The sequence below is a fragment of the Rhinoderma darwinii genome, chromosome 4 (assembly GCF_050947455.1).
Source record: "Rhinoderma darwinii isolate aRhiDar2 chromosome 4, aRhiDar2.hap1, whole genome shotgun sequence".
Classification (NCBI taxonomy): domain Eukaryota; kingdom Metazoa; phylum Chordata; class Amphibia; order Anura; family Rhinodermatidae; genus Rhinoderma; species Rhinoderma darwinii.
Window position 1 is genome coordinate 243872142 of NC_134690.1, and position 15231 is coordinate 243887372.

Consider the following 15231-nt stretch of genomic DNA (forward strand, 5'->3'; position numbering starts at 1 on the left):
GGGATATGGATGTGGATTTGGCTCAGTGAAATGACTTGCCAATAGGTATATTTGTCAGTTACCACCTGGCACAGCAGACAGTTAGTTTCATATCAATGTCTACCAGCAGGCATCACACAAGCCCTACTTTCTATCATTAATATCAGTCTTCTAAATCTCAAGGATCTGCAGATACGATGGAATGTTCTGTAATGGAACAGATCCCAGAGAGGAGAAACGAATAAGTCATTGACTGAAAAATAAATGAAGCAAGTAAGTAAAACTGCCTCCCTATTGTATCTGGGGGATTAGAAAGAAAACGTTGGCATTTACATGTCGCTACAAGACTGCAGTATCCTGCTAAACCCAGGCAGGTCTGATGGGCTGGAAGTATGTCAAGTGTAATATTTACATCAAAAGGTTAATAAACCAACATTCACTCATGTCAACAGCAAAGTATTAGATGTTGAAAATTTATTCATATTAGTAACAACCTTGATGGCAAACTTGGCATGGCAGCTCCCCTACATGTACAAAACTGGTGGAGCTCCCAGCCATTATGCTGCTATCGTTTAACCCAAATGGAACACTTTCAAATGGTTTACTATTGCCAAATACTAGTGCAGCCGGCTATGCTAATGTTCAATGAAAAAAACAAAAAAAAAAAACCTTTGTTCTTCCCACCACTGCGCTATCATCCCTACTGCCTTAAATTTTAACTTGCATGAATGACAACGGAGGGATGTTAAAAAAAGCAAACACATTAAGAATTATACTGGGTATTTGGTTCCGAGGAACAAACACCATCTATCTTAATAAATAACCAATAAGGTGTTAGAAATCCATTGCCATCTCTTTCCATCCTGGTCTCACACCGTTTTGGTAAACGGTTGCTTCAATCCATCAGCCTCTTTTATTTATGTTCTGCATGCAGTGGAATGGCTCCCATATTTTTCGAATAATACTGAATATGTCAGAACTATTATATTCCATGCCTTCGCATGCACTACAATAATCCAGATGAATTTTGCGTTCCATTCGATTTTTCCCTGCAGAGTCACTTCCAATCCGGGACTGGTGCAGAAGTCAAACAAAATGCAGCATTACACAGCATCAATTAAAACCTATACGTCCTAATAGTTAATATAATATTCCATTACTAATTCATACATAAGGCCCAGAACCGCACAGGCTCCGCGGCACAACTTGTAGTCTATTATAGGCAGTGCAAATGTCTTCAATTACTTCCTAAGAACTTAAGAATGTACTATAAGAGCCTAACATTACTTTCTGTCACTTCACAACCTGAATTTCAATTAAACAATAAATATGCTGCATCCATTAAGAACATATCGTACAACCCGGCTATCTTTTTACCGACTGCTACCACGAGGCCCAATCAGCCGGAATGAAATTGGAGTATAATAAGGTGCTTGAATTTCAACTTGCAGGTACGTTTGCTTGAAGGCGCACAATAAGCTGATCAGCCTGAAAAGAAAAAATAATGTCACTTGTCATATTAGAATATTTTATCTATTTACCAATTGTGTACTGACCAAGTGAAGAAAGTTTTCTTCTATAATTCAAGATACTTATGATAAACGGTCATCCCTTTTTATTATACTTAGGGTACCTTTACACGGCCCGTCCTGTGCCGTGTGAACGAACGCTGATCAACAAGACAGCTCGTATGGGGACGAGCACTCGTTACTCCGATCGCACTTCCCCATCCATTACCATCATGTCGGCAACGCATCTCCCTGTTTACACAGAATGTGCTGCCGAGAACCATAATAGTTTAGGCATTTCTAACAATACAATTAGCCGATGGACGACCGTTTGCTCGTTCAACGGCTCGGATTGTTGCGCTGTTTACACAGGGCCATTATCAGGAACGAGTGTTCTGTGAATATTTGTTTGCCCGATAATTGGCTGATGCAAATGGGCCTTTAGAGTTGCCCTGGGCAATCAGATACGCACCTTTTTATTAAAAATGCATTAAAATTGTGTGCCCCCTTTGGACGACTGCTGTCCTGTCGGCAGACGTCATGGCAACTAGCTCACTGCAAGAAGAGAGGGTCCGTCTCCCACTGTTCGGACCCCTGTAACAGTGTTATGTCATTGGCTCAGGACAATGCCAATATAAAGTTATAATGAAAATCTATATATATGGACCTGCAGGCACATTGTTTAGTGGAGTGGTTGAGGATCTAGGAGTGACGTATGAATGTAGGGAGGCAATGCTGGCCCATGAGCACAGAAACATGCTGTGCGTTTAAGTTCCTCTAGCAGAATTTTTTGATACCTACATGTAATGACTAGTTGTTAATAAATTTCAGCTACTAAAAAAAAGGCATTGTTTGGATACCATCATGTCTGTTATTTTTATTTTGCCACCTGATCCGATCAAAACGTGATTGTTACTGCAGCATGAGAATGGTAGTGCCACGACATGACTGCTGCCAGTCTGCTTTTCCTTTTTCTGGCGTCAGATCCGTGCCTGTCCAGCTTGGAGTTGGACAGCGCTATGAATATACTGCCTAACAGCTACAGCCTTGTATATGTGGTTGTCTTAATTTTTCTAAGTATTCACATCTGAAGAGATGCAATATTTTTTTTTTGACATCTAACTTCGTGAAACATTTTAGAAGATGGTCTTCCATTGACCCTACAAAAGATGTGCAAAAAAATGATTGCAAAAATAAAAAATGCTTTGCAAATCAGCTCCAAAAGAGCCTGTATTCCGAGGCTATATTCTCTTAAAATCAGGCTCATATATTTCTGCTGTGTGAACATATCCGAATTTTGCCTAGTGACTTCACGGACGATTGAAACCAACTGCTGCCACACAGTAAGATGCAATCGTAATCCTAACGCACAAAAATTGTTGTGTAAAGCCACTACTAGGTCTTTATCCAAGGACAAAACTAAGCACTAAAGAAGGCCTCATGCACACGACCGTCATTTTTATCTGCACTTACGGATCCGTAACCGCGGACAAAATACTGATGCATTCATTTCTCACTTCTATCGGCCATGGACACCTTCCCATATATTTTTTGCATTTACGGACCGTGCTCCTATACTTATTATTGTGAGCATGGTCCGCAAATGCGCATGACATGGCACATCCGCGCAGTATTTACTGACCGTAAAAACTGCATGGACGTGAGGATGAGGCCTAAACGTTAGAGAAGGTGTAAGCAGGCTTTGCTGCAAACTTTTTCTACATTTATTAGTCCAACTATTAGGGGGGATTCACACGAGCGTGATTTTCGTGCGTGCAGGCCGCGTATTTTTCACGCGCCACGCACAGCCCTATAGAAGTCAATGGGGCAGTTCAAACAGTGCGTGATTTGTGTGCAGCGTTTGTTCGCTGCATACAAAACGCGACAGGTTCAATATCTCCGCGTATTTCGCGCATCACGCACCCATTGAAGTCAATGGGTGCGTGAAAACCAAGCAGGTCGCACGGAAGCACTTCCGTGCGAACCGACTGAAACAGCGCACCAGCTGTCAAAAGGATGAATGTAACCAGAAAAGCACCACGTGCTTTTCTGTTTCCAAACAACCAAATGGAGTGTCTTTAAGATGAGCGAACCCGGACAATCGAACCGAACTTCACCGGGTTCGGCCGAACTCGTTTTGGCCGAACCCGGCAAAAAAATTTCCGGTACGCGACGTCAGGAGATAGTCACTGTCCAGGGTGCTGAAAGAGTTAAACTGTTTCAGCACCATGGACAGTGACTACCGATCCCAATAAACATGAACCTGTAAAAAAAACCGAAGTTCTGACTTACCGATAACTCCCGGCTTCTTCCTCCAGTCTGACCTCCTGGGATGACAATTCAGTCCAAGTGACAGCTCCAGCCAATCACAGGTTGCAGCGGGTCACATGGACTGCCGCGTCATCCAGGGAGGTGGGGCCCGATGTCAAGAGAGGCGCGTCACCAAGGACGCGTCACCAAGGCAACGGCCGGGAGGGAAGTTCTCGGTAAGTACGAACTTTTTCTTTTTTTTTAACAGGTTTCTCGATATTGTGTTCGGCATTCACTGTCGAGGGTGCTGAAAGAGTTACTGCCGATCAGTTAGCTCTTTCAGCACCTTGGACAGTGACGGGCGTCGACTAGCCTCATCTCTATGATGGCGGCTGCGCGAAAATCACGCAGCCGCGCATCACACACGGATGACACACGCAGCTGTCAAATGGTTTTTCGGTTTAATCATTTTTATTGTTTTTCAGAAGTAAATGAAAACAAAAATACAAGAATTTGTATCATCAATACAACTTGACAAGAACATTACAAAAGAAACATTACAGAACAAGAATACAGCAGTACAACAGCTTAATTCTTTTATCACAGACTTGCTTTACCATTAAATATATTTATTGCCAAAGATAAAATGTGTATTTTCTTTTTATTCATTGGAATTATACTTTAATACAAGAGGAATTTTCCGACCAGCATTTCCAGACTTCAGTGAACTTAGTATATGAAAAATTCCCATATGCTATGATCTTTTCAAATGTATAAGAGGTGTTTATTAAAGTTATCAATTCTTCTAGACTAGGTGAATCTGCGTTTTTCCAATGTCTGGTTATTACCAGTTTAGCCATGGCTAGGATTTTGCAAATCAGCCCTCTATATTCTGCGGGCACAATATCCATTCGGAGAAATAATAGAGCTAGGTGAGGGAGTTGTGGAATCCTACTATCAGTCAATGATTCCAACAGGTTAAATACTCCTTGCCAATAGTTTGTTATTCTAGGGCAATCCCATAGTATGTGTAGAAGTGTACCTTTATTATCACATCCTCTCCAGCATTTATCTGGTACATTCGGGAACATTATGTGTAACTTGTCAGGAGTGTAATACCACTGCAAGTTAGTCTTAATAGCGGCTTCCACCTGTGAGCTACACTGTAAGGAACTATGGATTAATTTATACGCTTTTTTCCATTCTAATTCGCTAAAGGTTATATCTAGAGATCTTTCCCATATTCTCATGTTACGAGTTTTGCAAAATTCTGTATTCACTCTCATTGTGTTCAGTACCCCTTTAAGCAATTTAGCAGATTTGTTCATCACAACAAACAGTGTAGGGTTGCACATTGGATGTATCTTCCGAATTGTAGCTAGAAAATGTCTAATCTGAAGATATTTAAAGAAGTCAGATTGAGGGAGACTAAAAGTCTTTTTCAAATATTCAAAGGACTCAAGGCCCAGTCTGCCAAACAGCTGCGAAACACTAGATAATCCTCCTGCCTTCCAATTTATCAAATTTAGGTCTGGGATAGCTAGCTCTAGAATATCAATCGGGATATGTACCTTTGGGAGAGGACAGCAATCACCCGCGTTTTTATGAATATAAGACCAACAATCCAAAGCCGCTTTAGTTAGAGGAGAAATATTAGAGGGTATATTCATATTCCAAAACTCCAGAAATAAAAGCGCTTTTAGATTGGAGGGGTAAACGTATGTCATCTCTATCTGCACCCAATGAGTCCTGAGGTCTTCCTTCCAACTTGGGCTCAGAAGAGCTATCAGTGTGGATGCGTAGTAGTTATAAATGTCCGGAATCCCCAGACCTCCTATGCCTCTATCTCTGATTAGAGTATGTGATGATATGCGAGGTTTGTTATACGCCCATATATAATCTAACATGGCTTTCTGAATATCTTTGAAAAAACTCTTTGGGATTCTAATTGGAACCGTCCTGAACAGGTATAAAAGTTTGGGTAATAGTAGCATTTTAAAAGCTGCGATTCTACCTATCCATGAGACTTCTACTTTGTGTAATCTGGTCATTTCTACTTGTAAACTTTGTAGAAGGGGTTCGTAATTGGCTTGGTATAGGGATTTGTGGGATGGTGTCAAAGAGATACCTAGGTATTTAATACAACGCTCCTGCCAGTCAAACGGGTGCTTCGTTTGGAGGAAATGTATTGTTGAGGTTGGGATGTTCAGTGGAAGAATCTGGGACTTCTGTGTGTTAAGTTTATATAGGGAGACCTGACCAAATTTACGAATGCATTCCATGACTGTCTCCAAAGAATCTTCCGGGGAGGATAACGAAAGGATAACGTCATCCGCGTAGAGAGAAATCGTGTGGGTTCTATTTCCTACCCGTATTCCGTGAATATCAGGATGTGTTCTAAGTAGTTGTGCTAGAGGTTCCATTGATAAAATAAAGACCAGGGGGGAAAGAGGACAACCCTGTCTAGTGCCGTTTGATATGTGAAAGCTGTCCGAAAGGATTCCATTAGTGAATACCTTTGCCGAGGGGTTTGAATATAGTGCTCTAATAGCTGCAAGGATTCCTTCTTTAAACCCCATTTTCTCTAATGTGGCAAAGGCATATTTCCAATGGATGCGGTCGAATGCCTTCTCCGCATCAAGTGCTAGCATGACTGCAGGTGTGTGGTTTTGTTCAATAACATGTAACAATCCCAAGACTCTGCGAGTGTTATCTGATCCCTGTCTTCCCTTTATGAACCCAACCTGGTCCTCACCTATGAGTAATGACAATATGGGGGAAAGCCTCAGAGCCAGAATCTTGGCATATATTTTAATATCTACATTCAGTAGAGAAATAGGGCGGAAGTTTTGGGGAGTATCCATGGATTTTCCAGGCTTTGGGATGGTGACGATTAATGCCGTTTGATTTTCTTCAGGAAAAGATCCTGAATCCATAGCTGATTGGAAGAATCTGCTCATATAAGGAAGTAATATTTCCTTCATTGTTTTGAAGTACATATTAGTGAGGCCATCTGGGCCCGGGGACTTTCCCATTGGCATTGATTGTATTGCTGTTAATATTTCCTCATCTTCTATTGGGGAGTTTAGGGATTGCATCTGACTCTCAGAAAGCTGTGGTAGGTGTATATTACGAAGAAAAGACTGGATATCTTCTTCGGACGGGTGAGGTGAAAAAGGATCATTTTTCAAATTGTATAGGGACGAATAGTATTCTTTGAATTGGTTTGCTATATCCTTGGGGTGTATACGTTTCGCTTTTGTCTGAGGGTCTATTAGGAATGGAATCCTGGACTTCTGGTATTGTGATTTAAGCCTAGATGCTAACAGTTTACCTGCTTTATTGTTCTGTGAGTAGTACCTAGCTTTTGTTTTTTGTAGGTTCTTTTCATATTCAGAGAGTAAGTTATATCTAAGTTGCTGTCTTAGGGTAGTAAGGCTTTTCGCTTGTTGTGGAGTCGGTTTGGTTTTGTTCAGTAACTCCAATTTATGGATTTCGGAAGTGATAGAGGAAATGGCTTCCATCCTTTGTTTTTTAACTTTATGGCCTAATCGTATTAGAGTGCCTCTAATGAATGCTTTGTGGGCATTCCATAGTGTGAAGCTATTGATTTGAGGGGTATCATTGTTATGAAAGTACTCTCTGAGTTCTTTTGTTACTACTTGCTTATGATCTGCATGGGATAATAGAAACGGGTTACATCTCCAAATATATGTTGGAGAACTCGTGTTTTTATCTGCCAATGTCAAAGTGATTGCTGCATGATCTGACCATTTTATGTCCTCAATACTTGTGCTCTTTGTATTAAAGAGCAATTCTTTCTCTATTACAAATAGATCAATGCGGGAGTAACTATTGTGAACTGAGGAATAATAAGAGTAGTCTCTTTCTGTGCTGTGTTGTGCCCTCCATACATCATACAATTCATGTTGCCAAAGTAGGTCTCCTAACTGTGATTTTGACTGTCTTATTGGGTTCGAAGTGTCTAAGGAAGAGTCTATTATAGAGTTAAAGTCTCCGCACATAATTATTTTCCCCTGCCTGAATTTGTTTATGAGCCTAAATATTTTATGGAAGAAGCGACTTTGATGTCTATTAGGGGCATATACATTTACCAGAGTGTACTTAACATTATTAATTATGCAAACCAGTATAACAAATCTTCCTTGTGTATCAATGTGGTTGTGGATCATTTGGAACGACACCGTGTTCTTCACTGCAATCAATACCCCTCTGGATTTGCTATCAAAGTGTGACTGAAATATATGTGGAAAAGCTTGATGGTGTATTCTAGATGCATCCTTAGCTAAAAGGTGTGTCTCCTGTATACAGAATACATCACAAGCTAGCGATTGAGATTCTCTCCACATATGGGCCCTTTTATGGGGGCTATTCAGGCCATTAACATTCATAGAAGCTAACTTTAAAGCCATTTTGTAATATATAAAATATCAGATGACAGTTTTTCCACTTCAAACTCCTCTATTTCTCTACTTATCTCCTCAGTATAGTAAATACTATTATACAAGCCTGGTTGCTGTTTTGTAGTCTTGTCGTACTTGCTGCTGCAACAAAAATAATATAAAAACAGAACATACACAGTAGACAAAAGAAACTGTAGAACGCCGGAACAGTTCTCGCTGTTCCGCTCTTTGGGGGGGAAGAAAAATTCAGTCAGCTTGAAGTCAAATCCCAATGGCCGCAATCAGCACCTATGTAGTTAGGCCTCCATATAAGTCAGTCAACGAACTTCTTTCTATCATATCCAACGTGGATAAATATAAAAGGCGTAAAATGAAGAAGTGACCCTTCAACGTTTCTTTTGCTTGCGATGCGTAGCTTGCCGCCAGTCATCTTTCATTCTTGCAGGAGGGCGATTAGGAGGTTGGTCTTGAAAAGTAACCTGAATGTTCCATGTTTTCAATATGGCCACCCCTTCATGTAGATTACGTATTATGTGGAGGGATCCATTACGATGAATCAACAGTCGAACCGGAAATCCCCATCGGTATAAAATCTGCTTGTCTCGCAGAGCGCTTGTTATTGGAGCCAGTTGTCTTCTGAGCTGCAGTGTGGTCGCTGATAGATCTGCAAAGACGGCTATCTTATTGTATAAGGATGGTATCATATCTTTATTTTTGAGAGACGCCATCCACTGCTCCTTTATGTGATAGAAGTGGATGCGTGCTATCACATCACGCGGAGAGTCATCCGTCAAATTGCCAGGCTTCGGAAGTCTGTGCACCCGGTCTATGATCACATCTCTTGGCGAGCACTTTGGTAACATGGCTTTAATAAAATCTTGAACATACACGCATAGATCCTTAGAGCCAACATCTTCTGGGACCCCTCTTAATTTTATGTTGTTTCTACGGGATCTGTCCTCTAGGTCTGCCATTTTCGCTTTCATCTGCAATACTTCATCTTCTAGCTCATAGTGTGCATCAATTAGTTCGTTGTGTGAGGTAACAAACTCGCTTAACTTAGTCTCCGTATGATGAACTCTCTGTTCCACATCTTGCACTGCTACAGATACGGGGTGAAGCATTTTAGCAAACCCGACCTGTAGAGAGGTATTCAGGGCTTGTAGCATTGCTTTCATAGCTATTTCAGTGACAGGGGTGTCTGAGGAGGGCAGGTCACCCAGTTCTATTCCCAATTCCACAACAGGGGGTTCATGTTGGTCTATGACCCCTACCTGGTCGCTGGTTTCATCTCTGGAGGACCTGCGTTGTTTCTGCCGTTCTGGGCTCCTTGAGCCTAACGATGTCTGCGAGGAGGATGCAGTGCCTGGGGCTGTATTTGTCTGCAGATTACCACGTGTCTCTGCTGTAAATCTTCTGCTGCTTGCCGCGGTCTCCTCCTGTGATCTTATAGATGATGGGCTCAATCCCGGTACCGAGGCACTTCTCCTGTGTTCACGTCCCTCCAGAGAAGGTTTTGTGGGAGACAGAGCTGCAGGCTCTGAGGTAAGAGATCCTCTCTGAGAGCGTGTCTCTCCGCCATCTTGTTTTTCCTCCGCAAGGCGGGAGGGGTAGAAGTCGGTGAGCCGAGCTGGTCTCGTCACCGGTCTTTTCCTCCTCGGCATCCTGGGTGGTATAGTGACCCGTGCTGCAGAAGTCGGTAAGTGGCGGGTCTATTTCTGAGGCTTACGACGCTTATAAAGTGGAGATGGTGCCGGAGCTCGGTGTTCACGCAGCCATTAGGATCAACAGCCAAGCCACGCCCCCCCTGTCAAATGGTTTTTGCGCGCGCAAAACGCTGCGTTGTTTGCGCGCGCAAAAACGCAACGTTCGTCTGAATCTGCCCTTTAGATTATTTAATATTTAGTCATCTGCTGAGATCAGTGTAATTTGTCCTTGTACAATGAGCACAGATACACAAGGTAAGGCTCCTTTACACTGGCGTGCGAAATGCAAATCAAATAAGGATGTGCAATACGGATTATTTTTTTCCTACATTTTGTCTTTGTTTCCAAAGTTTTTGTTCTATATTTTGTTATAAATTATCTTTTTTCCATCGATATTTGTTCCGTTTTTTTGTTTTGGTATTGGAATAACCATTTATTTTTGCAGTTTTTTTAATGTTGCTGAAATACAGATGTAAATAAAACGAATACGCACGTGAACTGAAAATTATATTTAGAAAAAATAAATAAAAATAAACCGGAAAGGTTAATAAAACCATTTAAATGTATTGCCACTGTTTTTTCAATAAAAAAATAATACATTTGAATTGATCCCGATCCGATATACAGAAGTGTGAATGAGGTGTAAATCACATATAGGCACTTCATCATTAATATAATGCACAGGTCTGAAATACACTGCACTTACCGTGATAAACCAGTAAGAATTTAATCTGTAAATCATTCTGGAGAGAAATCCTAGTTGGCTGGCTGGAGCCAGAACATGAAGATGTAGATGGGATATTGAGCAGAACGGAGGCCAGTGGAAACCCAACCTGACAGTAAAAGGGAAAAGAAAAATCAATAAGCATTTGACAACAATAAACACCGTAAGGCAAAGCACTCAGAAAAGAATACAGAGAACAGAAGATTTTCACACCAACTTCCATTAACCCTTTAGTAGAAGACCAGTTTACATCGAACTGCTGCCGATGTAGAAAGTTTGTGACATTCGGGATACACTAGAACATTGTGATAATAAGAAATAGTGATCATACTTAGGAAATATATACTATAGTAGCATCATACCAATAGATTGCCCAATCATACTAACAACAAGTTCTTAGATTGCTAGGTGGCATACTGAAGGGTACCAATGTCAGGTCTGTACTGCTGGCCAGATTGGCACGGTGCTAAATAGCGGAATTGTCACACGGCTGTTTTTAACGGATCCAAACAAGCATAAAGGATGATAATGGATGGTTTCCACTATGATCTGATTCTTCGGCGACTTGAAGTGTAGAAATAACAGAATGCACCCAAAAAATATAAATAAAAAGTTTCCTGACTGATATCATTAAATATTAGTGTGAATAGAGCCTAAGGTTGGCGTGTCAAAGTTCAAAAACCCTTTCCACAAGTCTTATGGGCCAGTTCACACAGTTTTTTTTTTTTTTTTTTTACACAATTTTTGATGAAAATGCCTCCCATTGATTTCAATGGGAGACTGAGGCGTTTTTTTCCTGCGAGCGGAAAAAAGAAGCGACATGCTCTATCTTCAGGCGTTTACGTCTCTGACCTCCCATTTAAATCAATGGCAGGCAGAGAAAGCGTATTTTGTGGCGTTTTTTTGCCCTCGGGCGAGAACTGCCGCAAAAAACGCGGCAAACGGCGTGCAGGCAGATCAAAATCTGCCTCAAAATTCCAGACGGAGTTTTGAGGCAGAATTTTCTGCCTGCAAAATACTCAGTGTGAACATACCCTATTAGTCCCCTGATCTAGCCAGTGTGTTAAAGTTCACTTTTTCACAAATACATTTTATTTTCTTGTATAATTAAAAAGTTACACAATTACCCAATATACTTCCTGTATTAAATATTTATGGTTTTCAAGATCTGTTTGCGGTTATTCTGTTGGAACCTTCATTATTTACTAAGGCCTCATGCACACGCCGCGCCTGTAATTACAGTCCGCGATTACGGGTATGACCGGCCGCAGACAGCCACTCCCATTTTCGGTCCGTGCTCCCATACAAAAGCAAAAGATAGGACAGGCTTTTTTTTAGGATTTTTGCTGAGGCTTTCTACTGCCCGGACACCTTCCCGCAAAATACAGGAAGGCATCTGTGGTCAATAGAAATGACCTGGTCTGTAATTACGGACAAATTCTACGGTCGTGTGCATGGGGCCTTACAGAGGACAAAATTCTGTCCATGCTCATGTGATGGAAACACAGGTGCGCGGCTTGTTCAAATACACAGCTCTGATACACATACTGTAACAAGCCGTGCACCTGTGTGTCCATCACATGACCATGGACAGAATTGTATCCACTCGAAGTAAACAATGAATGTTTCTACTGAATAATAACAAGCAGAGATCTTGTAAACCATGTGGAATTAATACAGAAAATATATTGGAAAATTTTATACATTTTAATTGTACAAAAAAAATAACATTAATTTGCTGAAACCGGACAACTAAGTGTCTCTCGCTCTGGAGGACTGTTTGTATCCACGTAGTAGATGGAACGTCCGATCATTTTAATGAGTGCAGATTGTGGGGAGTCCCATTGGCTAAGTAGGATTTATTTCTAAAATTACAGTTTGTTTTATTGATTGATATGGTGCAAACTGTATGAATCAACTTGAATGAGAAAGATATACAGAATTCATACAAGGAAGTGAAGATCACTACAAGTTACCTTATATCCTCCAAACTTGTCACACTGTTTCTCTGGAGCATATTCTTTGCTACTTCCACCATCTTTTGAACTGCATATAAAAGATAGAGAAAAAGCTAAATCTCAAGAAAGAAAACACGTCAGACGAGTACGGCAGCGGCGTGGGCATGGAACCTGTATGCCCTCTCTACCGCCTCTGTGTGCTGCTGTACATACGCAGATATTCTGCCCTAGATGGAACGCTTTTAGGGGAGAAAAGCTACGTACATACATTTTCTCTCCTGTCCGATTTGTTAGAAATTGAAGAGAAAAATAAAAATGTGTTGCATATGGAGGTACAGTAAACAGCCCATGACTAGAGTTGGAGCTCTATTATAGCCATGGCCATGAGGTCTACAGGATAAACGCTGCTATATTAACTTTTGGCCACCTCATGGCTTCATTATTCAGTTTATTGTTGAAAAACAATGCCAGTCACAATGGCACAAAATGTATTCAGGATGGACCAGAGATAGATGAAGTACTGTCACCCACTGCGGGTGTCTACTGTCGGCAGCTTATCCAGACGAACTACAAAATGACTGCGCCTATAGACAAAAACATGGGAATGAATAGGAAAGGCAATGGTCATACCGAACTGGAATCGTCCTCGAACCCCGAATAAAATACCATTTACATTACAAAGCAAATAAACATACTGTGAAGATCTTCATCCATCTCACCTAGCTGCACGTCATCAGTGGTTAAGGTTTTACAGTTTCCTACATGTTTCTTGGGTACAACCAGATAATGATGGGGTGCTCCAGGTCTTATGTCTTTAAAGCAGACCAGCTCCTCCTGTGAACAGAAACAAGTTTATTATAATATTATGTCTAGGAGCTACATATAATAAGTGAGATCCAAGCCAAGGATTAAATGGGGTCTGATTTTCTTCCCCAGAAACAGTGCCATTCTTCTCCATGGGCTGTGTCTGGTATTGCAGCTCAGCCCAATTTACGGGAAGGTGGCAATACCAGACACAGCCTATGGACAAACCTGGCGCTACTTCTATGGGACCTTTTTTTCTAATATAAAGAGGTTGTCTCATGAAGACCACTTCTGTCCATAGGGCATACGGACATCATAGAGGGTGGGCCCCTGCGGAGGACACCATTCTATGAGCTAGAATAGAGAGGCGCTGTGATGTTCTGGAGTACTTGAACCGTCCTTGCATTACATGGACAGGTATTCAGCAGCCGCTGCATGGGAACCGTGTGGCTGGCCGTGGCTACCCCCTGCAAAATCAGGTGTTTGCCAGAGGGGCTGATCGTCCCAGCAGCCGCATTTTGAAAGGGGTAGCGGAAAAAGAAATATGAATAAATTGTATAAATAATTTAGTGTCTTAATAATGCACCTTGAGGAACCTCTCTAGAGGACTGTGTGCAATTTTTACGTGTGACAAAAATAACCAAAACCTCAATATTTTGAGTTGCTTGAATGAAAAATACAAACATATTTGTAGATAAGATAGTCTGCTGCAGTCATAGCCGTAAAAGGTTTAGTTTAGGGCCTGTTCACATTAGCGTTGGCTTTCCGTTCTGGTGAACCCCCGCAACGGAAAGTCAAACTGAAATCACAGCTTCCGTCACTATTGGTATCAATGGCGACGGAAACATTGCTAATGGTTTCCGTTCGTCACAATTCCTGCAGGTTTCCGTTTTAATAATGGAATCAATAGCGCAGTCGACAAAGTAATCATGGGTGTATATAGGGTAGAGATATGGGGTTAAACCGCCCTCCCCATTCGTGTGTCCCCAAACCTTGACAGCATTGCAACCAGACTACTACAACACTGGCAGCAGAAATTGGCATGTGTCCCTGCATAGTAGTGTGCATTGCATGCCAGCCAGGACCAAGCATGAGGGCATGCGTTAGTGTGTACCCGGCTGCAACTAATGACAGCTCCCCCATTTTATGTCTTTAGTAATGTATGATATATATATATATATATATATATATATAATCTACAACACTAGGACATTCCGATTAACCAGTTAAAGGTGTGGTGAGATAGCAGGTCCCAGCAGCGATCCGGTTCCCTTTGTCTCCTAACTAGTGACGTCACACCCCGGGCCACTTACGTCAGAGTACAGCAGCTCACAGTCGCCCTCCTGGTTGTTGGAGATCTTACAGAAGATACACTTGGTGTCATAGCTGCCCGTACCCTGCTCCTCACCCTCCGCAGACATCTCCAGCACTACACAATGACAGCCGCAGGTTCTCCCTCCCGTATAGTAGACACAGCAGCTCCACCCATTACCAGCGCTCAGTCCCGCACTTCCTGCGCTCCCGTGTGACGTCACGCAGAAAGATGGCGCTGTCCTGTAAGAGCGGTGCTGCTCTGAAGAAGTATTTGCTGCTCCTCGCCCAGGAGAACTGCGAGTTCAGACTGCCGGTGAGAGATGGCGGGAGGGGGTAGTCGCCCATGACTGTCACGTTGTGTGTGCCAGGCTGCTGTAGAGCACATGTCAGGAGAGCGTAGCTGGGCAGTGCTGGGGCATGCTTCCAGCATGGTGCTCAACTAACAGACCCGGGGGGCATAATGGCTCACTGCATGTACCATGAGGGATAAAAGACGGTGCAGCCTGAAGTAATGAAAGAACTATCAGTCATTGCTCCCTGTTTTATGTCAATAAAGCTTCATCA

The 15231-nt window shown here is 42.0% G+C and overlaps 2 protein-coding genes across 3 annotated transcripts in view; one reads left to right on the top strand and one right to left on the bottom strand.

The window, feature by feature from the left end:
* Positions 1 to 438: 438 nt before the first annotated feature.
* On the bottom strand, positions 439 to 15127 carry HINT3 (histidine triad nucleotide binding protein 3). Its single transcript, XM_075862339.1, has 5 exons — positions 14667 to 15127; positions 13269 to 13383; positions 12568 to 12637; positions 10574 to 10700; positions 439 to 1467 (listed from the first exon to the last, which is right to left on the bottom strand). The coding sequence occupies exons 1-5, from the start codon at positions 14772 to 14774 to the stop codon at positions 1420 to 1422; spliced, it is 468 nt and encodes a 155-aa protein (XP_075718454.1). The 5' UTR covers positions 14775 to 15127; the 3' UTR covers positions 439 to 1419.
* TRMT11 (tRNA methyltransferase 11) overlaps positions 14698 to 15231 on the top strand; it is an 85360-nt gene continuing 84826 nt past the window's right edge. The window contains exon 1 of one of the 2 annotated variants that reach the window (XM_075862338.1): positions 14698 to 14980. In XM_075862338.1, coding sequence (XP_075718453.1) covers positions 14897 to 14980 — 84 coding nt within the window. In that variant the 5' untranslated portion in view covers positions 14698 to 14896. The remainder of the gene's footprint in view (positions 14981 to 15231) is intronic. The other variant, XM_075862335.1, reaches the window with a different exon arrangement.